Raw genomic sequence first — 21,977 nt, 5'->3', positions numbered from 1 at the left:
CTATATCTTCAACACAGGCAGCTTTCTGAGTCACCTACAGGTCATGTCCTGCCACCTCTTCAAGCACTGACTTCTTAAAGAGCTGGGCAGGCAGTGACTTTTATAAAAGTGTCTGTGTTTGATTCCTGCAGTGTTTAGCAAGATCCTCGATGTTATGAGGCCATTTGAAGCAGAAAAGAGCATCTCCTTTCCATTTAGTCAAAGCATAGAATTTCTATGATTAGTGTTATATGTGCAATCAGATCAAACAACTTTGACTCTGCTTCTTCTCATAAGTCAGAGTTCATTGCTGATCTAAAAAATTCATCCCTGAGTGTTCAGAATTGGAGGCTCAGGTTGACTGATCCTCCTCTTCTCATAAGGCAGGTAGTACAGACCATAAATATAAAACTTTGTGACTCATTTATTGTAGATTTGAGGGAACAGTAACTTCCAGATAGTGCAGTGAAGTCCCAGTTCAGGAACATCACAGCATCATCTAAGTTTGTGTTGAGTTCAGCCTTGGAAAAAAATGTTCTTCTCTGTGTAATGGGAGGATATCTATGAAAATAAGCAAAAGAAGTTTGGAGGTGAGCCATTGAAGCCGTGATTGTTGTAGGAAGCAATGAGGAAGTGAATGGTACATTCAAATGTAAACTGAAGCAGAATAGAGTGAGAACCTAAAATCAAGGACAAAGACTCCAAAATATGTTATATAACTAATTCAAAGAACTAGAAAACGCTTCCAGTTTTGTGGTAGACTCTCTTATTACCGATCCAGAAGCACTCTTCTAGCAGCTGTGAAGAGTTTTTAGCTTGGTGACATCTGTCAGGTGTGTTCAGGAAAAGTCTAAAAACAACTCTGGCAAAATAGGTTTTACTGCTGAAAAAAATAAATGATTGCAACAATGATTTGAAAGGGGGAAAAAAAAAGAAACTCACAGGAATAATCATGTACCGCATGTATGTGTGTTTTGTGGCAAAGGACATTAGGTACTTTTTGTGCATACACTGGATAAGTGCAAGTGAAAATAGACGCAGCAGGTGCAAGATATATTTCAGGGAATTTAAAGTGCATTTTTATTGTGTCTGACAGGGTGATGCATGATGAAGTGAGTGACACAGAAAACATCCGGAAGAATCTAGCCATAGAAAGAACAATTGTAGAAGGCTGTGATATTTTACTAGATACTAGCCAAACTTTTATACGCCAAGGTAAGATATTCTCCTTTAAAGCTATCTATATAATCATGACAAAAATGCTTTAAAACCAGCAGGATTCACATTGCCATCATTGGGCAGGTCACTACACTAGGCACAGCTGACGTACTTGAAGATTAACACTTCATGTAGGATAGGTCATAAAATGTTATCAACAGATGACAACTAATTTGGGACTATAGCTGATCCCCCACTTCTGTGCTGTTTTCTTGAGGAACCATGAAAAAAGGCAGCGCAGTAATGGTAAAGCATCCATGGTACGGTAATATACACACTGGACTGTGATCTTCAAAAGAATTACCTACAGCTCCACAGAGACCATGGCTGCCAATGATAGTGGATGCCAACATTTGAGAAGAAGTGCAAGAGAAGTTTGAGGCTTTGTCAAATGATAAAATGGTTGCTAAGACAGAAAACAGCTGTCAGTAGTTCCTATTTTTCTCAGTGCTTCAGAAATACCTCAAAATTGATCATGACAGAATAGATACAATACCTGAACATACTCACCCTGTCCCCTGAGATGTACATTTTTGGGCTTCAGTAGAAGTTCAGGATAGATACAAAATGCAGTCCTACAAGAAGAGGTCATGAAAAAAGGAGATGTCTTGTTCTTTCGGTTAAAATGTGTAAGAAATCAAGCAGAGAAGACAGGAAACTGGCATGGCTGAGTAAGACCTGTTGGTCAGACTGAGGCACAAGAAGGAAATAGGCTTTGGAAGAAGGGACACATGGCCTGAGAAGAGTACAGGGATGCCATCCAGGTGTGCAGGGATGGGATCAGGAAAGCCAAGGCGCTGAAGTAACTGAGCTTGGCAAGGGATGCAAAAAAAAAAAACAAACAAAAAACAAGAAGGGATTCTAGAGGTACATTGGCCAGAAAAGAAAGGCCAAGAAGTGTTACCTCTCAGACAAAGGAGAAGGGAGAACCGCTAACAACAGACATGGTGAAGACTGAGGCACTCAACATCTTCTTTGCCTCAGTCTTCACAGAGTCATCTAGGTTGGAAGAGACCTCCAAGATCACTGAGTCCAACCTCTGACCTAACACTAACAAGTCCTCCACTGAACCATATCCCTAAGCTCTACATCTAAACGTCTTTTAAAGACCTCCAGGGATGGTGACTCAACCACTTCCAAAGGCAGCCTATTCCAATGCCTAACAACCCTTTCAGTAAAGAAGTTCTTCCTAATATCCAACCTAACCCTCCCTGGCGCAACTTAAGCCCATTCCCCCTTGTCCTGTCACCAGGCACGTGGGAGAACAGACCAACCCCCACCTCGCTACAGCTTCCTTTAAGGTACCTGAAGAGTGTGATAAGGTTGCCCCTGAGCCTCCTTTTCTCTTTTCCAGGCTGAACAATCCCAGCTCCCACAGCTGATCCTCATAAGACTTGTTCTCCAGACCCTTCACCAACTTCATTGCCCTTGTCTGGACTCGCTCGAGCACCTCAGTGTCCTTCTTGTAGAAAGGGGCCCAAAACTGAACACAGTACTCGACGTGTGGCCTCACCAGAGCTGAGTACAGGGGACAATCACTTCCCTAGCCCTGCTGGCCACACTGCTTCTTATACAAACCAAGGTGCTGTTGGCCTTCTTCGCTACCTGAGCACACTGCTGGCTCATATTCAGCTGACTATCAACCATCACTCCCAGGTCCTTCTCTGCCTGGCAGCTCTCCAACCACTCATCTCCCAGCCTGTAGCTCTGCTTGGGTTTATTGCACCCCAGGTGCAGGACCCGGCACTTGGCCTTGTTGAACTTCATGCAGTTGACCTCAGCCCATTGGTGCAGCCTATCCAGATTCTCCTGCAGAGCCTTCCTACCCTCGAGCAGATTGACACACGCACCTAGCTTGGTGTCATCTGCAAACTTACTGAGGGTGCAATTGATCCCCTCACCCAGATCATCGATAAAGATATTAAAATGAACTGGCCCTAGTACTGAGCCCTGGGGGATGCCACTGATGACCAGCCTCCAGCTGGATTTGACTCCATTCATCACGAGTCTTTGGACCCGGCTACCCAGCCAGGTTCTAACCCAATGAAGCATATGCCAGTCCAGGCTGTGAGCAGACGGTTTCTTGAGGAGAATGCTGTGGGAAACAGTGTCAAAAGCCTTGCTGAAGTCAAGGTAGACCACAACCACAGCCTTTCCCTCATCCACCAAGCGCGTCACTTTGTCATAGAAGGAGATCAGGTTCGTCAAGCAGGACCTGCCTTTCATAAACCTATGCTGACTGGGCCTGATCGCCTGGTTGCCCTTCACTGCCAGTCAGGCATCCCATGGCTCTCATTTCCCTAGACCTCTACACAGGGACTGGGGGAACTAAGTCCCTCCCACTGCAAGTGAAGAGCAGGTTCATGAGCACCTGATGAAATTGAAGAGGTGTAAGTCTATGGGGCCCAATGCCATGCATCGCAGGGTCTTGAGGGAACTGATTGATGGAGTTGCCAAGCCTCTCTCCATCATACTTGAAAACTCTTGGTGGTAAGGTCATGTTACCAGTGACTGGAAAAAGGGAAACATCACTCCTGTTTTTAAAAAAAGGTAGACAGGAAGACCTGGGGAACTACAGGCTGGTGAGCCTCACCTCTGTACCTGACAAGATCATGGAACAGATCCTCCTGGAAGCAATGTCAAGGCACGTGCAAGATAAGGAGGTGATCCAAGACAGCCAGCATGGCTTCACTAAGGGCAAATCTTGCCTGACTGATCTGGTGGCCTTCTGTGGTGGAGTGGCTGCATTAATTGACAAGGGGAGACTGACCGATGTCATCTACCTGGTCTTCTGTAAGGCCTTTGACATGGTCCTACATGACATCCTGACCTCCAAATTGGAGAGATATGGGTTGGAAGGGTGGAGCATTCAGTGGATAAAGAATTGGCTTGAAGGCTGCACCCAGAGAGTGGTGGTCAATGTCTCTATGTCCAGGTGGAGTCCCTCAGGGCTTCTGTCTTGGGACCGGTGTTTAGTGTTGTTATAAGTCTGAGAGAGCTGGGGCTGTTCAGCCTAAAAAAGAGAAGTCTCTGGGGAGACCTCATTGCAGCATTTCAATACTTAAAGGGAGCTTATAAAAAAGATGGGAAGGGTCTTTTTACATAGGCAGACAGTGATAGGACAAGGAGGAAAAGCTTTAAGCTAAAAAAAGGGAGATAGAGATTAGGGGTCAGGAGGAAATTCTTTACTCAAAGGGCAATGAGGTACTGGCACAGGTTGCCCACAGAAGCTATGCACGTCCCGTCTCTGGAGGTGTTCATGGTCAGATTGGATGGGGCCTTGGCCAAGCTGATCTAGTGGGTGGCATCCCTGCGTATGACAGGGGATTGGAACTGGATGATCTTTAAGGTCCTTTCTAACCCAAGACATGCTATGATTGTATGATTCTGATGTAGAATTAATTCTAATAAAATGAACTTAGCAAAAAGAGAGAGGAAATGTTACTCGTTCTTTATTCTCAGTGGTTTTGGAAACTGTTCCCAGTGAAGCCTAGGTATAGCAGATCAAGGGAAGTGATCCTTCCTCTCTACTCAGCTTTGGCAAGGCTGGAGTATCTGGATTCCTGTATCCACTTCTGGGCCCCTAAGTTCAGGAGAGATATGGACATACTGGAGAAAGTCCAACAGAGGGTGACTGAGATGATCAAGTTGCTGGAGCACCTGTCCTGAAGGGAAGCTGAGAAAACTGAGACTGTTCAGTCTGGAGAGCAGCAGGATCCGGGAGGATCTTATCAATGTATATAAATACCAGTATCAATGTATATAAATACGAGAAGGGAGGTTGCAATGAAGATGGAGCCAGACCATTTTGAGTGGTGCCCTGGGATAGGACAAGAGGCAGCAGGCATAAATAGGAACACAAAAGGTTCTGTCTGAATGTCAGGAAGCACTTAATTACTTTATGAGTGACTGAGCACTGGCACAGGCTGCCCAGAGAGGCTGTAGAGTCTCCTCGGAGATTTTTAAAAGCTGCCTGAACATGGGCCTGGAGAACCTGCTCTCAGTGGCCCTGCTTGAGCAGGGAGGCTGGACCAGATGAGCTCCAGAGGTCCCTTCTAACCTTAACCATTCTGTAATTCTGTGATAGCAGAGAATGAATTTCTTGTTATGTTTCACAAAACTGTAATTTAGAATAAGTGTTAAATTTAACCAGGAACTGTAAAGAGGTTGCAGTTCTTATCTGGAGGGGCTTACTTCAATGGTAGAGCAACAAATGTGAAAACTTCATAATTGAAGCTTATTTTTCATTTATATACAAATTTACTTCTGGATCTTTTGTGACTACTTAGTAGACCTGTATACAGTAGCTGCATCATTTTGACTAGGTACAAGCTTTTATTGTATCTGAAAAGAATAACATATTTAATGAAGGTTGGGAATGTAGTTTAGGTGTATCCCTTCGTGAGATCTTCTCTAGCTAGCATTATCAGGATATCTGATGTTTAAGTAGAGCCATATGCATAGCTAGTTGTTTAATAGTTTTAGAATAAATTTTGAAATCCTTTCTGTAGTGTTTCTTTAGTTATGTGGCCAAACTGTGAAGCATTCTATAATAACTACCAATACTGTTTGTACAATGTCCACTTGTAACTTACTGGATCATTTCTTAAATTTACGTATTTGTTATAATGGAGGTATTTAAAGAGTTATGAACGTAGCTCCGAGAAAAATATAAATCTGTTACAGTGCATCCACTTCAAGAAAATTACAGGGTTGTGATTTGCCTTGACTGACTTTTACCATGCAATTTACTTAAACTGAATAACTTTTTATTCTGTATGATTAAAATATTTTGCATTTAAATGTCTATTTTTTTCCCCTTAAAATTCACTAGTATCATTTGTCTGTGTACCTAGTATTTCTTCAGTAAAAAAAATATTAATTTTTCTGTGGGAATCAGTCTGTAAAGGTTACTGTTAGAGTGTACTGTGTGACCCAGGTCAAACTCGTGGCTTAAGTAAACCAATTTCAGATTCATTTCGGGGATACAGACAAGGACAGTGTATAACTGGATGTGAGCCAGCAGTGTGTGCTTGCAGCCCAGAAAGCCAACAGCGTCCTGGGATGCACCAAAACAGGTATGACCAGCAGGTCGAGGGAGATCAAGTCTGTGAGAGCTGGGCATGTTCAGCTTGAGAGAGAGAAGGTTCCGGCAGACCTCATTGTGGCCTTTCAATACTTAAACAGATCTTATATAAAGGATGGAGTAGGACTCTTTACTTGGGTAGATAATGACAAGATGAGGGAATGGCCTTAAACTAAAAGAGGATAAATTTAGATTTGGCATCAGGAAGAAATTCTTCACTGTAAGGGTAGTGCAGCACTGGAACAGGTAGCCAAGAGAAGTTGAAGATGCCCCATCCTTGGAGGTGTTCGAGGCCAGGCTGGATGGGGCCTTGGCCAACCTATCTAGTGTGTGGCATCCCTGCCTATGATAGTGGTTGGGGGGGTGGGGGGATTGGAACAAGATGATCTTTAAGGCCCCTTCCAACTGGAGCCATTCTATAATTCTGTGATTCTATGGTAAGCCTGTATGTTACTGAATCATAGAATATCCTGAGTTGAAAGGGACCACAAGGATCATCAAATCCAACTCCTGCCTCCACACATTTCTACCTAAAAATCAGATTATGTGTCTGAGAGCATTGTCCAAACGCTTCTTGAACTCTGTCAGGCTCGGTGCCATGACCACTGCCCTGGGGAGCCTGTCCCAGTGCCCAACCACCTCTGGGTGCAGAACTTTTCCCCAGCCCCCAGCCTGACCCTCCCCTGTCCCAGCTCCATGCCGTCCCCTTGGGTCCTGTCGCTGTCCCCAGAGAGCAGAGCTCAGCGCCTGCCCCTCCGCTCCCCTCCTGAGGGAGCTGCAAGCCACCACGAAGCCTCCCCTCAGCCTGTTCTGCTCCAGGCTGAACAATCCAGGCAATTTCAGCAGCTCCTCATGTGAGTTCCTCAGCTCCCTCTAGACCCTTCACCATTTTTGTTGCCCTATGTTGCCTCTACAGGAAGGGATCTATTGATAATAAATACATATGAGATGTTCAAGCAGGAAAAAACACACCCTTCCCTTATGTGGCACCATTGGGATTGCTCTGTGTTAACAAAAGGCTGGGAGTGTCTCTACACTAATGGTGGCCACTTGCTGCTGAGCTGGATGGGGTTTGCACAGTTGTCCCCATTGTGCCAGACCCACGGCTCTTCCAGCTAGCACTACTGACTGCTTCAACAGCTGCTATGGGTTTCTGGGGTCCCAGGGGACAGCAGCATGGGGCCTTGAGTGGCTGCAGGGCTGGTGGGAACAGGAGGCTGCATGTCTGGGGGGATGAAGTGACTGGGGCACCCAAGGCCTTACTCTTTGCCTCCATGTGGCTGGCTGGGAGCTATGGCTGGCCAGATCTTCCCCATGGGGGTTTGTGCCACTGATGTGCTCAAAGCCAGGGTTCATCCATGGAGCTTTGAGCTCTGCAAGTGCAAGGCCAAAATACTGCCTAGTGGCAGCCAGACATTTGCGTGCAGGACCAAGCAGGCGATGCAGCATGGCAGTCAGGCTGCCACGATGCACCTTTGGGTGTTATTTTAAGAACAGCTACATCAAAGTTTATCTTTTAAAATACCTAATACATGTGATACTGTGCAAATGCAGAAATCTGAATTGAGCTAATGAAGTAATACCAAGCCCATTTGCCTTTCACATCTGACTGTAGGGTCACTTTGAGAGTGACGTCAGTCTCCTCTCATTTCAGTTAGGCTTGTTTTCTTCCTCTTCATCAGTGTAGACTGGTACAGGAAACATCTTTCTGGCACAGAAAGGGATAGGTATCTTTGCCTTTATTCAGGTTTTTCCTATGAAGGTCCATTTCATCTTTGCCATATTGTATCTACGTTACATACTTTATTTTTCTAAGAGTTTGACTGTGTGAAGAATGTTGAGACCATAGGAATTCCCTCATTTACATTTGCAATGTGTATTTTGGAATCCTCTTCAGGTTTCTTGGGGTTCCCTTTTATTTCTCTCATATTTACATACAGACTTTATTGCCAGGCACTCTGTAAGTCAAGGCAAACCGTTAAGGAACATCATCTTTAAGAGTCTAAAGTTAAAACAGCAGTCTCAGTCTGTAATACAACATTGGCTGACACCCGGAAGGCTGTCATCTGGCGGCCCTTCAGAGGCCACCAAATACTTTGTCTGTTCTTCCTTACATCAGCTGCACTGAATTTACCCCTGCTGACAAATATATCACAATTAAAAAGTCATGCAATAGTTGACATTGGAAGGGATTTCTGGAAATAGTCCAGTCCAATCCCACCTGCTTAAAGCAGCATCAACTGGAGCAGGTTGCTCAGTACTATATCCAGTCAAGTTTTGATTGTTTCCAAGAATGGGGACTCCACAGCTTCGAGTGAGCAACCTGTTCCACTGTTTGACCACCCTCATGGTGAAATAAAACTTTCCCCAGTGGAGAAAGCCAAACTGAATTTGTAAACCACTCAATACAATGTAGTTTTTTGTTGTTGTTGTTGTTTGGTTTAAATACAACCCTTTGTACTCATTGGATTGAACATGAGCTATTACGACTATTCTAGCAGTATTGAAGTGTGAGTACTGAATGTGCTTAGGTCTGTAGCTTGGTAAAAATTCCTCAGATTACACCAATTGTCCAAATCATATACTATTAATGAATATTCCAAAATTATCTTCACTCAGTTATTGCAGCTGTATACTGGCCAATCATGACTTTTTTTTTCCCCTTAAGAGGAAATCTGTAATAGAAGCCATGTCAGGCAAATCATTTTCATTAATCACAAGAGCTTCACAGGAATGCACAAGGGCCTTGTTAGATGTCAGCCACACAGAAATCTGTTTCTCTCTGTGAAAGTTCAGCATCAAAGACAGATAATGCTGTCTTTCTGCTGCATTTAAAATCTGCAGTTTCTTTTGATTTACCTTAAACAGTGATATTTCAGGTCCACACAAGTACACCATTTAACCTTCATCCCATTTTAGCAGAACAGAATATGGTATTCCTAAAAGCATTCTAAAGAAAATAAATAAATAAAAAATAATACAAATCAAGTTCCAAGGATATATGTATATGTGTATTATATTTACAACATTTTTCTAAGGAGCAGCATAGGAAGAAAAGAACAAGTAGAATGTTGTTACCAAAATGTGTAGGGGGAATTTCAGGAGAAAATTACACTAAGAATTTTGGGATGGGAAGTTGCTTGTGAATTGTTTTGTACATAGTACTGGCCTTGCACTAGGAGCTGGGGGACAACCAATGTCACAGAGAAATCACAGCTCCAACACATGGGAATGATCTCCTTGCTATCTTTTACAGTAGAGATAAATACACTGTTTTGTCCAAGAGAATTGTAGAACAAATAGTGTTTTTTTTTTTTCTTTTGTTAGAACTCAGGTGAACCTCAAAAATGTTGCATACCTTTGCAAATTTCTGGAGTAAAACATCACTGTTTTGTTGCAGTGACACAAATCATTAAATTTAAAAGTGAAATGGCTGTCAAAGTCTACTATAATGTTATGTTTACCAGTATATATTTTGCTATGCCAGATAATACGTTTCAAGTATATTAATAACACTAATTAAATACATAAGGGGAACTAAATGCAGAAAAATGTGAAGTTTAGAAACAATAGCTTTTTCAGAATGTTGTCATCATTTCTTCATAAGTTTAAGATCATGTATGTGAACTTCAAATTGCACTTCGCTGTCAAAATTGATTCCACATTCAAAATCAGAAGTAATAACACATGGTGATATCAATATGCAAATGTTGCTCCGATACTGTTTTTGAGGCATGAAACTGTACAGAATTTTTCCCCAGTCTGGAATTCTGCACAGCAGACCTACATAATGAGATTCAGTTTAGTTCTGAAGTTTTAGATGAGCTGTGTAGCACTGAAATTTACACAATGTAAGGTAGGAAGATAAGAAGAAACCTGCTTCATTACCGTCTCTCTTGCACAGAGGCACACACAGAAAACTGTTTTCCTTCAAAACATTCTCTTTTCATTCTCTGTCTTTTTAGCTTGAAAGTAATATACCTTGTGCAAGGCTAGCAGCTGCCAAAAGTGGAGTTGTTGTTCAGCTTTGTTTTCTGAACAATGTACTATTAATGTCTTAAAGATACATAAAAATTTGCCCAAGATCTGGTCCAGGCATGTACATAAGTATAGGTCTAGACTGTGCTTGCTTGATTCTAAGCATGTTGTTGTAAAGACAAACTTTTTTCTCTCCATAAAAAAGTGTAAAACGGTTATCCTGAACTCACTCTAAAAAATAAAATGAGCTGGTACAAAGAAATATGAATGACTTGTGTTTAAAACAGATATTGATGTGTATTAGTACTTTATAGAATGAAAAGTTGCATGATTTAATGTCATAGTGTCTGATGGATTAACACTACACACACCACCTACCAAATATTATTATTGTTACAGTATGTTTTTCATTTTGATTGTTATTAGGTTCCCTTATTCAAGTCCCTTCAGTTGAGAGGGGAAAACTTAGTAAAGTTCGTCTGGGATCATTATCTTTGAAAAAAGAAGGAGAAAGGCAGTGCTTCTTATTTACAAAGCATTTTTTAATATGTACAAGAAGTTCAGGAGGAAAACTGCATCTGCTCAAGGTACAGATTATGACTCAGTTTATGAAATGAAAACACAGCTTCAGTGAAATTTCAATATTTTATGGCTTTAACCTGAGATTTTGTGTTATCATGAAAAGAAGTGAGATGAAGTAATTGATTGCTCTGTCTTCTTGCTGCAAATAATAAAATTCAGCCAAAGTTCTTAATAATAAAATATTATAAGTTTTTTTTTTTTCTTTTTCTTTTTCCAGAACTGTGTAATCCTAATAATTTGGGGGCTAGAAACAGGACATAGTGTGTACCTCTGTATATGCTATCACTGACTGTGAGTCAGTTTTCAGTACATATCAGCCAGTACAACCCCATGGATTTAGCAAGGAATAATTTCCAGAGCTCTTAATAAAATTAATTTTAGAAGTTAGTTCTGTTTTCCAAACAGCATATTTTCTCAAACCAAATGTTCTTCTAAGAATATTCTAGTTGTATTAGTTGAGAATCAGGCCTTCTTGGGTTGGCTTGTGAATAAAGAAGAATTAGTTTAGAGTGGTGTATATTGAACAGAATTTCAGGCTGACAAAGGTATTATTTCTGAGATATTATTAAGACTGCTTAATAAGAGAGTCACTTTCATTACTTTTTGTATGCTTTCTCACTTTGTACTCTTTAAGTAATTAATGTATTTTGCAAAGTAAATTAAGTGTAACTGAACCAAAAGCATTAAATTGATATAAATTCAGTAGAAAATGATGAAATTCTAACCATTTTTGAATCTTGTGATCAAGCTTTTATATGAGATAAATTATATATTGTAGTAAAAAGGAAAAACATTTGGCACATTTAATTGTATTATTGATTTGATTGCCTAAGAAAGATATTATATTTAATCTAGGTGGTTTTGGTTCCTGAGGAAAAATATGCATCTAGAAACTGATACACCTACATAAGTGCTCTGAGTAATGTAAAAACATACAGTAAGGTATATCAATGTTTAAAAATATTTGTAATGGCAAATAGGATCAGATGTCTACATTTATGAAAAACGTGCTTTGTTCTCACAGACAGGAGGTGTTCTGTCTTTAATAGAGTGCACACTGGTTGAGGAGACAGATGCAGCTGATGATGACTGTAAGTTACATTCAGATGTTTGTCGTAATTACAGTTCTAAGAATGTTCTTGAAATTGTTACCCTTTGATTATTTTTCATAAAAAACAAATTGTTAAGTTCTCCCTGTTCATGAAACCAGAGAAATAACTCAGTTAACTGATTGTGTAGAATAGATGTTTTCATAATGGACATGCTGGTTTACATAAGGGTTTGTTTTGCTTTGTTTGTTCCTGCTGTTGACATCCCACATAAGATTTTCATGTACATTGGCTGAAAGAATGTGACAAATTATTTGCTGACTTTTGTATACAAGTTCACCCTGAGGATCTTGGAAGGAAGGAAAAACGTCTTGAAAGACAAAACAGATAATTGAGTTTCTTAAATACATGGGGGCTGAGTGAGTTGGCAGAATTAGTGGAAAGTTTCTGTCTTGGACTCCCTGCAAATCTTGATTACAACCTTCTTCAAATGAAATTACAAAACACATTCCCAAGCTGATTTTACTGTTACTCAGTTTGGCTTCCATGCTGGACTTTTAGGCAAGAATCGCACTTGAATTGTGAAAGTAGTTTCATTGATTTCAGCATATCTGTAGTATATTAACAAAGAAGTGTTAGAAGGACTCTAGCCTTATTTGACATTTTAAAAAGTAATTTACAGCAACTTTCACTGTTGCATGTTTGTAGCTTATTTTTTATTTGGTATATGTGGAAAAACAAAATCACTGTCTTGGATCACCAGTTGGATTTGCTCTTTGTCAGAGAAATGCTTTAAAGTAACTTCCACTCTAAGTGGAAACATTATTTCTTTATTCTGTGGTTTGAAAGCTCACATTTTGACTTTTTTTTTTTTTTTTAACTCCTCTCACTGTAAAGCAAAAAGTTCTGGACAGGTGTTTGGACACCTTGATTTCAAGCTTGTAGTTGAACCTACGGATGCTCCTTCTTTTACTGTTGTCCTCTTAGCCCCTTCACGTCAGGAGAAAGCTGCATGGACAAGTGATATAAGTCAGGTAGCTTACTACATTCTTTATCTTGTTTGTTATGAGATCTTATTTTATTCTGTGTTTCTGAGAACTAATTCAAGAGTGAGCTGATAATTTCTTGAGGGCTGATTGACTGTGAAGATACTTTAGTGTTACCTATTTTCCCCAAAATCTTGTCCTTGCATTTGAGTCATCAGTGAAATATGTGTATCAATGAGAAGTGAAAAGCTCCACAGCCAACTTGACAGTTACATGCCTGCAAAGCTTGGAACTGGCATAGTAAGGTAGAGGTAAATATAACTAGCTGCATATAGCTGAGAGAGCAAAGAGTGAAGGGGTTAGTCAGATAGCCAGGGAATAACCATAAGAAACTTTTATTCTCTTGTTCCATCTTTGAGGAAAGGAAAGTCTCCTCCAGCTATTGAAGACAGGGATTCTGGAGAGGATTGGGGTCAACGATTAAGAGAATCTTATAAGTAAAAGCCTGAGAAAGCTGAGACCCGTTAGCAGTGTGAGAATGAAAGAGCTTGACCTCCAGCCTTACAAAAGAAGGGAAGCAAGAGATGATGAAGGGATAGGCATCACCTTAAAAGAAAAAAATAGTAAGGGGTTAAGACCCTGTGCAAACACCACAGGCATTTTGAAGGGGGAACTGGTACTATGGAACCACTACAGAATTGAGACCACGGGTCTCTTGAAAACAAAATCATGTTTCTGACTGAGCCCATTACCAGCAGAAACCATGTCATAAAAAATTACTGAATCAGCTGCCCAGAAGCACTTTTTTCTCTTTGTCCTGGCTACAGCCCTCAAGGAGAACGTAGGAACTACACTAACAAAAACGGGCATATAGAAAGCATTTTTTTGATTAAGGTGTGTTCTCCCAACAATGTTTGCAAATGAAAGTGTATACATGTAGTTGCAGTTCATCCACAGAATGTGTCTTGGTTTCCAGAGTTCTGCATATTTTATTAAATTACATATGTATATGGCATCTAAGTCTTATTTGATGGTATGTTCTTAGTGAGCTTTCTTGAATTTATATTCCTTTCATTCAAACTATAGGATTCTTATGAAAAGTGCTTTTTTTTTTTTTTTTTTTTTTTTTTGTGTGTGTGTGTGTGTGTTTTGTTTTGTTGTTGTTGTTGATTGATTTGACCCTAGATTCCTGTTACACTAATAACTTAGCTAGAAAGATGGTATCTGTGTACTATAGTATAGTTCTGTAGTATTATGTATGAGATATTTGTTGCAGACCATAAAAGCCTCTTCTGCCAGTGGACTGTCTGATCACTGCCAAGATCAAAGACTGTGGTGTTACCTCAACTACATCAAAGTACAAACCAGCAGAAAATGCTGTTCAAATGGCCTGTTCAAATGGCTTTGAGCTGTACTTAGGCACCACCAGCACTGAGCTGCTTTGAGGACTGACTAACTTGTAAACTTCTGTTTGACAGGACAGCCTATAATTTCAAAGCAGTGTGTTCTGTGAACATACCCCAGCAGTGTTCTTCCAGATCCTAATGCCTAGCCCAAAACTGTTATACAAGATTATGCAATGGACTCCTCTGACAGCAGCTTCATATCTGTATTTGAGAATAATAGCACCATTTGATTTATTATTATTATTATTATTATTATTATTATTATTATTATTATTATTAACAATAAAAGTGTGTTTTTAGAAGCTATTTGTATCTCTGTATCTCACTTTATGTATAAAGTATTCTAACTTATTTCCAGTACTGATTTTTCAAGAGATGCTGGAGGTATTTAATTTTGTTCAGTTTCAATGGAACTTCATGGCTATTTAATTTCCAGCTCAAAATACCTAATCATGTGTAAAAGAGATTCTGAGCTGACTTTTATGAGTGTGCTGGTAAAGATGCATGGACTTGCAGCTGTGTAAATCAAAGGAAAAAGACTAGAGAATCATGTCCACAGTAATTCTTCCATCACTGCTTTTTTTTTACGAAAATTCTTTTTACCTGTCAGTTTAGGCCCTATGAAAGCTATGTTGTAGGCTTACAGTGATCCTAACAGTGTGGAAGTAAGTCCTCTTAAAGTGTGTTTTGATGCTAACAGTTTTCAATATTTATTTTCACAGTGCATTGATAACATACGGTGCAATGGTTTAATGACCATAGTTTTTGAAGAAAATTCTAAAGTCACAGTGCCACATATGATAAAGTAAGTGCAGCATTCTTTTCCTAGTAAGAAAAATAGCCTTTTTGGTTTTTAATAGAAGTTTTATCAAAAGAAAATGTGTTTTTGGAAAATGAAGCCTTTTGTTTTGGTTTTCCTTCCTTCCTCCCTCCCTCCTTCCCTCCCTCCTTCCCTCCCTCCTTCCCTCCTTCCTTCCTTCCTCTCTCTTTCTCTATTTCTCTCTCTTTTTCTCTTTCTTTCTTTCTCTCTTTCTTTTTCCCATTTTTGTTGAATGGAATTAATTCTATATCCCAACATGTATCTTTTCAATCTGTTTCTTGAAGGGGTAGGAATAACTCAAGATGGTAAAGTCTTAATTCACAGTGTTGGACAGTATAGGATCACAGCTCAGATTTTTCTCTTCTTTGTGAAATTGCATTCAGTTATGCTTCAGATGAGTAATTTAATTCTGTTAGATTTTTGTCTTCTGTCTACAACTCATAATTTTATTAAATATATTTTAAAATTTCTGCACACTTTGGGTTGAGTACAGAAAAGTATCCTTTTCCGAAGTATTCTGCTTTACTAGCCAAATTTTTTCTTTTCCTTTTCTTATATCTGAGAAAAAAAATTCTTACCATTTGAACTGATCACATCAAAGTAACAATTATTATTCATAAACCTTCTTCCTTCACTCTTGCCTTCTTTCAATTGTTTATTTTTTCCAGAAGAATCATTTTTGTTCGTAGGCAATATTTCAGTACTTGATTCCAACTTTCTAACATAGTTTTACCTTTGGGGTTTTCTACAGTTCTGTATTTACATCAGTTTTACCTACCAATATCAAATATAAATGTTAAGAAATAGAATGTACCCATCTGAACACAGTGCTACAGCACATGCCCTTAATCACTGGAAAGAAGACATTTTATTTTCTTCATTTTAATTCCAGGAATTCTACAGTTTTTAAACACTTATGTTACCTACTGAATGTTAACATTAGTATCTTTTTTTCAAATAGTATATTACAGAAAAGTAAAAGCAAAAAGTCAGGAAAAAAAATCTTCATTCTAAAAAAACACACAGAATCTTAACAACATACAAATTTGTTCTTCCCTTTATGAAATTTTAATCATCAGTTTGATTTTTAGCATTCATTGGCCTTTAAAGTATGATAGTAAATAATGTCTTTGGACAAATATATTTAGATGAAATAAAAAAAAAATCCACTTTTCTGAGGACCCAACTTAAGAAAGAAGAATTGTATTTTAAGTAATGCAGCTGAGAAGTGCTCAGAATAATTTGATGATGTAAGAAAACACAAAACAGTATAGAAATATACTATACGTAGCATCCAACCTGTTTTTCTGTAGACTAAAGCATCAGCTAGATAAAATGAAGGAAAACCCCATTTAGAAAAAAACATCATGAGTAGGACTATATATGTGATTAATTCTTGTTGTGATGTCCAAGAAGGAGGGGAGGGGGGAAAGGGGGTGTTCTTACTTGAAGGCTGAGATGTTTCATTCTGTTCCTGTTTTCTTTCTGCTTTCTTTTTTTTTTCCTTATTTTTTTTTTCCTAAGTAATTATTGGTGCCTGAGTGCAGGTGGTACATTGAAAGCAAGATTTAAGCTTAAATAAGGAGTTAGTTTTGCTGTCTTTTGCTGGGGTCCACTAGTTTATTTTATAAAGCAAGATCCCAGCAGAAAAGACTGCAAGCAGTTAAGTTATGTTACAGAACGCTTCTCATTGCAGTAGGTCTACATGGCACAACAGCTTAAAACAGACAAATGGTAACAATTCTGTCTCCTGTTCCACTTCAGAAATGTAGGCTTCATTAATGGTTTCTTAGGTTTTGAAATGTAAATTAATTATTTGCCAAAAATGAATCAAAATGGCTCCAATTATGACATAAAATATAACTGAATGGAAGCAGGCTTTCCCACAAATGAAGAGTTTTATTGTGTTGATAAAATAGAGGTATATATTTCCTGGTTCTTTGTTGACAGTAGTAACTGAAGTGATATCACTGCTGTGCCATAATAACTCTTCCTCTTTGGTGAAATGTTCTAATTTAATATTTGTGTAGGTCCGATGCTCGTCTTCATAGAGATGACATTGATATCTGCTTCAGCAAAACTCTGAATTCCTGCAAAGTACCTCAAATCCGTTATGCAAGTGTTGAACGGCTTTTGGAGAGGCTAACAGACTTGCGATTTCTAAGTATTGATTTCCTGAATACTTTCCTACATACTTACCGCATATTTACTACTGCAGCTGTTGTACTGGAAAAACTTTCAGACATATACAGACGGCCTTTCACTTCCATTCCAGTCAGGTGAGCTCTGTTTTTTTTTTTTTTTTTTTTTTTTTTTTTTCTTCTATGATTAATTTCTTACAGAGTTACTGGGACGTTGTTTATTTTCAAACATGATTTTTTGTTATGTAAATAAGCTAAGAAAAAGGTTCATTGTTTGTAAATAGGATGCAAGTTTTTAGATAAATATGCCTCAACTTTTGACCCAGGCTTTGAGGACTAAGTGTCATACAGATTTTGCATGCACAAATTTGTTTGCAAGTGTTATCACCTAAATCTGTTTTGCATTTGTTATTATGATGTTGCTTTTTTGTTTCTTACTTTAAGGTCTTTGGAGTTATTTTTTGCTACCAATCAAAATAACAGAGGAGAGTACCTAGCTGATGGGAAGTCACCACATCTCTGTCGCAAGTTTTCTTCTCCTCCTCCACTGTCACTTTCCAGAACTTCCTCACCTGTCAGAACTCGAAAATTGTCATTGACTTCACCACTGAATTCGAGAATTGGTGCCCTTGATCTCACTACTTCATCTGTGGCGAGCAGTCCTACCTCGACCTATAGCCCGGCCACCTCTCCTCCGCCAACAGGTAGCAAGGTACCTCTGGACCTTAGCAAAGGGCCCTCCTCTCCTGAGCAAAGCCCTGGCTCCATAGAGGACAGCTTGGAGAATCCTCGCATTGACCTCTGTAACAAGCTGAGGAGAAGCATTCGAAGAGGTATTCTTTATCTACAGAATACTGAATGTTACTTCTGCTAAATAGAGTTGTCTCTAATAAAAGCTTAATTTATGTCAGATTATTGCGGAGCAGTTGTTTTTTATTTCTTTTTGTTTCATGATCAGAGTAGCCTGTGATAATAAAATATTCTATTTCTTTTCCAGTAGAGGCTGTGATGCATTTCCACTGCATTTCCACTTCTTTTTAATATGAATAGCAGTATGGCAGAATTATATTGTCTGTTTTCCCTTTGGAAGAGTGTTAGGAGAAAGAGACAGAAATGCTTGATACCAGTTGAATTTCCTGAGAGTTACAGATTTTGGAGCTGTCCCATGAAGTAAAATATTAAGAGAAAAAGAAACAGGAATGTAAAAACCTGGCAGCTTTAACAAAGCAGGGCTAGTTTTTCAGAAGGATTTCATCACTAATCTGAACAAATAATGTATATGAGCATTTGGTGCATTGTTGAGATTCACGTCACCTGACTGTTATCAATCCAGAAGAAAGACATCTAAAAAAGATGAATTGCACCTGTGCAAATGCCTCTTTTCCGCTGTGGCCTCTGTGAGACACCTTAAAATAGGTATTACTTTCAGAAAGCTAGTTGATATAAACCTCACTGTGGACATATGGAATGGGAGCATTGCATACAGAACCATAGAGTCATTTAAGTTGCTCAAAGCAAGAAAGTAGCTCTAATCTCGTAGGATGCATGGGTGAGTAGTTATTTCTCATCACTGTTTGAGAATGGAGAGGTGGTCTTCTCAATTGGAATAAAAATATATCCTAATTTTTTGTATGGTTGTTATGTTAAGCAGAAAATGAGGAAATACAAAAATACTGTTTTCTTACTAAAAACCATGTTTAGAAATTGTCCTCTGGGGCCTGAGCTACAACCTGACCAAGTCTGAGTTGAATATGCCTTGATTTTATTTACAACCACTTTAACGTTAGAAATTGATGAAACCAAAGAGAAAAGAAGAAAAAAAATTACAAAAAGTAAACTAAGAAAAATATGATTGAAGTATTGTCTCCTTCCTACTGATGCATTTTTTTTACAGTGTGTTATGTATTATTTAACACATAATTTTTTCATCAGGCAAGTTAGCCACGTTAGTGTTCTAGGAGCATATGCTTGCCAGTTCTTTATGTTTTCATAAAATGCTGATTGGCTGTTATATTTAAACACATTTTTTCTGCATGCTGGATGTTTTTAAATGAATTGCATAACAGACTCTAACATACAAAATAAAATATATTATTTACTATGTAGGGTTGGGCAAATTCTTCTTGTACGCTAGGGTAACCACAAATCAATGTGATAGCATGTTCCAAAATGCAGGCCATGCATTGAGATGAATTTTACATAGGTAACTGCAGTCTTAGATGTAATTTTTTGTTACACTTTAAGTGTACACCTACTAAAGAATAGATTTTTCTGGTCTACTGTTAGCACCAGGCATTATGGCAGAGGTGTTAACATATTGCATACCAGTCTGTCAAAGCTGGGAGTGTCATCTGGGCAGCATGAGGGACGTTTGGAAATGGCAAGAATCTCATCTAATTGCTAAATGGCAGTCTCTAATTCCTTTGGGGATCTCCTACTGAACAGTTTCCACACATTCAGGGGGAATTAGCAACTAGCTAGCTCTGTTCTCCCAGGGAAAGTCCTTATGTCACAAGGCTGCTTGTAGCATATTCAGGAAGTAAGTTTAAAAAGAAATATCACAAGGAGAACGGAAATGGGTATCAGAAGAACTACAGAATGACGATCTACACATTCCACATCATCCAGACATGGTTCTTTGTTTCAGAAATTTTCTGGGTAAAGAGACAAGTTCTATTTAATCAGGAGACGCCATCTCATTATGGTTAATACTCTTGCTCTGGTACTGCCAGATTTCCAGAAAAACAAAAGTGGCTTATGCTAAATCCAATATAATGTGCAAATTCAGTTTCCCGGGACTTACTGTTATGGTGGAGGTTGTTCTTGTTGAATGTGGCCCATTTATGTTCCGGAATTTTCACCTCCTTCACCCACTTCCAAAGTTTATATTTTTCTATATTTATAGGACTTACTTTATAGCACAGTTGTCATTTGTATCAAATCTAGAATATATGCTGTCAGCTTTTTGAAAATACTTGGTTTTCCCCTCATTTAGGAGGTATTCTTTTTGCTATGCTGTAGTTATGCTTATTCCTTTCATTATGCTTCTGACAGAAGAATGGTTCCATAGACTAATCAGCTCTGCCGCGTTGTTTGGCCCTTTTATTAGGCAGTTTTCTGATTACAGATATTTATCCAACAAAGGTTCTTTTTCATGAGCTCATACGAAACTTATGACTTCACATATCCTTATTACATTTGCATTCCACTGGATAGTCTGCTGACTTAAATTGCAGTCATAGCCAAACTATTTTTAAAACTGAGAACTTGCCGTTTTTCACCAAATTCTTTATTTATGAGCTTTTGTTTGAATATGTCATAGGTACAAAACTTTCCTCCCAGAGGATAATTACTGTTGAATCTTCTTAATGCAGAAGATGCATGGCCAGTTCCAAAAGCAGTACCATTTAAATGTACTATTATATAACAACTCTAAAACAAAGATTAAATGTGAGAAATTTTGTGTTAAATACAATTTATGTGTATAAGGTTTGGTGTTTAAACACTGTTATAAAGTTCTATTAATTAATGACCTTTTTTTTTTTTTTGTGTGTGTGTGTGTGTGTGATTGCAGTACAGTTCAGATTGTTCAAAGTTGCTTATTTGCAGACTTTCTATCCTTTGGTGTTCATAAACTGAGCGTCCTGAATCACCCGTGTACTCTGTGTTCTCTGCAGAGCAGCACTATTTTCATATCTAAGACAAAATAATCTGACCATGCTCTCTGATTTAAAAAAGCATACTTTAAAGCCACATATCCTCTTTTCCAAATGTCCACAAGTTGTAAAATATGAATGATCATCCCAGTGTTAACATCCAATTTCTTTTAAAGCAGCAGTTCTAGAATCTGTGTCAGTGGACAGGACTATTCCTGAAAGCACCTCAGCAGTGGATACTACAGAACTTTCCCCATGTAGATCCCCTTCAACTCCACGTCATCTCCGCTATCGTCAATCAGGAGGTATGAAACTAAACTTCTGTTCTATGTAACTTTAAAGAGTTTAAATACTGTAGCTGTAATCTTTGCAGAATACTAGAAAATAACAGTCTTTGATTATTGTGTTTTATTTGTATTTTCCTTATTTTTCAGGTATAAAAATAAAAGCATTAAAATGTGAATTATGGCAGTCAATACAGTTACAACAAGAGACTTGGAAGCATATTGGATTTCTGTGTATGATGAAATGTTCTTTAACAGATTGAACAGGATGTACTAATACTGAATCAGTCTTAGTCTCACAAAATTCTCAAGACCTTCACAGATTTTTTCAGCTACTAAGGGGACATATTTTGGACATCATATGTAATCATGAAATACACAATACCCATTATTGTCAATGGGGAATGACTATGTCTGTTTCCTTGTATGAAACTGAAAATTTACAGATGGTGTCGCATTATTCATTCCAAAATTTGAATAAACTGCTCAGCTGAAGAGGAAGAGTGAGAGCTAGAGCTGCTCAAATAGCTCTCACATGGCTCTTCAAAATTCTTAACAGAGCAGTGAGCGATGCCCATTAATACTTAAAATGCTGTCATCTCACACAAGCCAGATTTCAAGGCAGTTGTTTGATGCCTGGGATTATAAAAACAAAAACAGAACAGATTCTTCTCAACTGTTAAGTTACTGAGACACTTCAATATTAAACCAACCGTAATCTTTTGTTAATGGGTATGGTTACAGTGGGATGGCAAGATTTTGGAGCTGGAAATTGGGAGGAACAGTACTGTA

At 38.7% G+C, this 21,977-nt stretch overlaps 1 protein-coding gene across 3 annotated transcripts in view; it reads left to right on the top strand.

Annotated features, from left to right (window-relative positions):
- RASGRF2 (Ras protein specific guanine nucleotide releasing factor 2) overlaps positions 1-21,977 on the top strand; it is a 136,947-nt gene that overhangs the window by 60,861 nt on the left and 54,109 nt on the right. For 2 of the 3 annotated variants that reach the window (XM_038170751.2, XM_038170753.2), the window contains exons 9-16: positions 1,076-1,194; positions 10,688-10,848; positions 11,868-11,934; positions 12,790-12,926; positions 15,007-15,089; positions 17,135-17,383; positions 17,690-18,078; positions 21,078-21,206. In XM_038170751.2, the coding sequence (XP_038026679.1) occupies positions 1,076-1,194; positions 10,688-10,848; positions 11,868-11,934; positions 12,790-12,926; positions 15,007-15,089; positions 17,135-17,383; positions 17,690-18,078; positions 21,078-21,206 (1,334 nt within the window). The remainder of the gene's footprint in view (positions 1-1,075; positions 1,195-10,687; positions 10,849-11,867; positions 11,935-12,789; positions 12,927-15,006; positions 15,090-17,134; positions 17,384-17,689; positions 18,079-21,077; positions 21,207-21,977) is intronic. The other variant, XM_038170752.2, reaches the window with a different exon arrangement.

Source organism: Anas platyrhynchos, chromosome Z (assembly GCF_047663525.1).
Source record: "Anas platyrhynchos isolate ZD024472 breed Pekin duck chromosome Z, IASCAAS_PekinDuck_T2T, whole genome shotgun sequence".
Classification (NCBI taxonomy): domain Eukaryota; kingdom Metazoa; phylum Chordata; class Aves; order Anseriformes; family Anatidae; genus Anas; species Anas platyrhynchos.
Note: the sequence above shows the minus strand (reverse complement) of the source record. Positions and strands in the feature narration are given on the sequence as shown.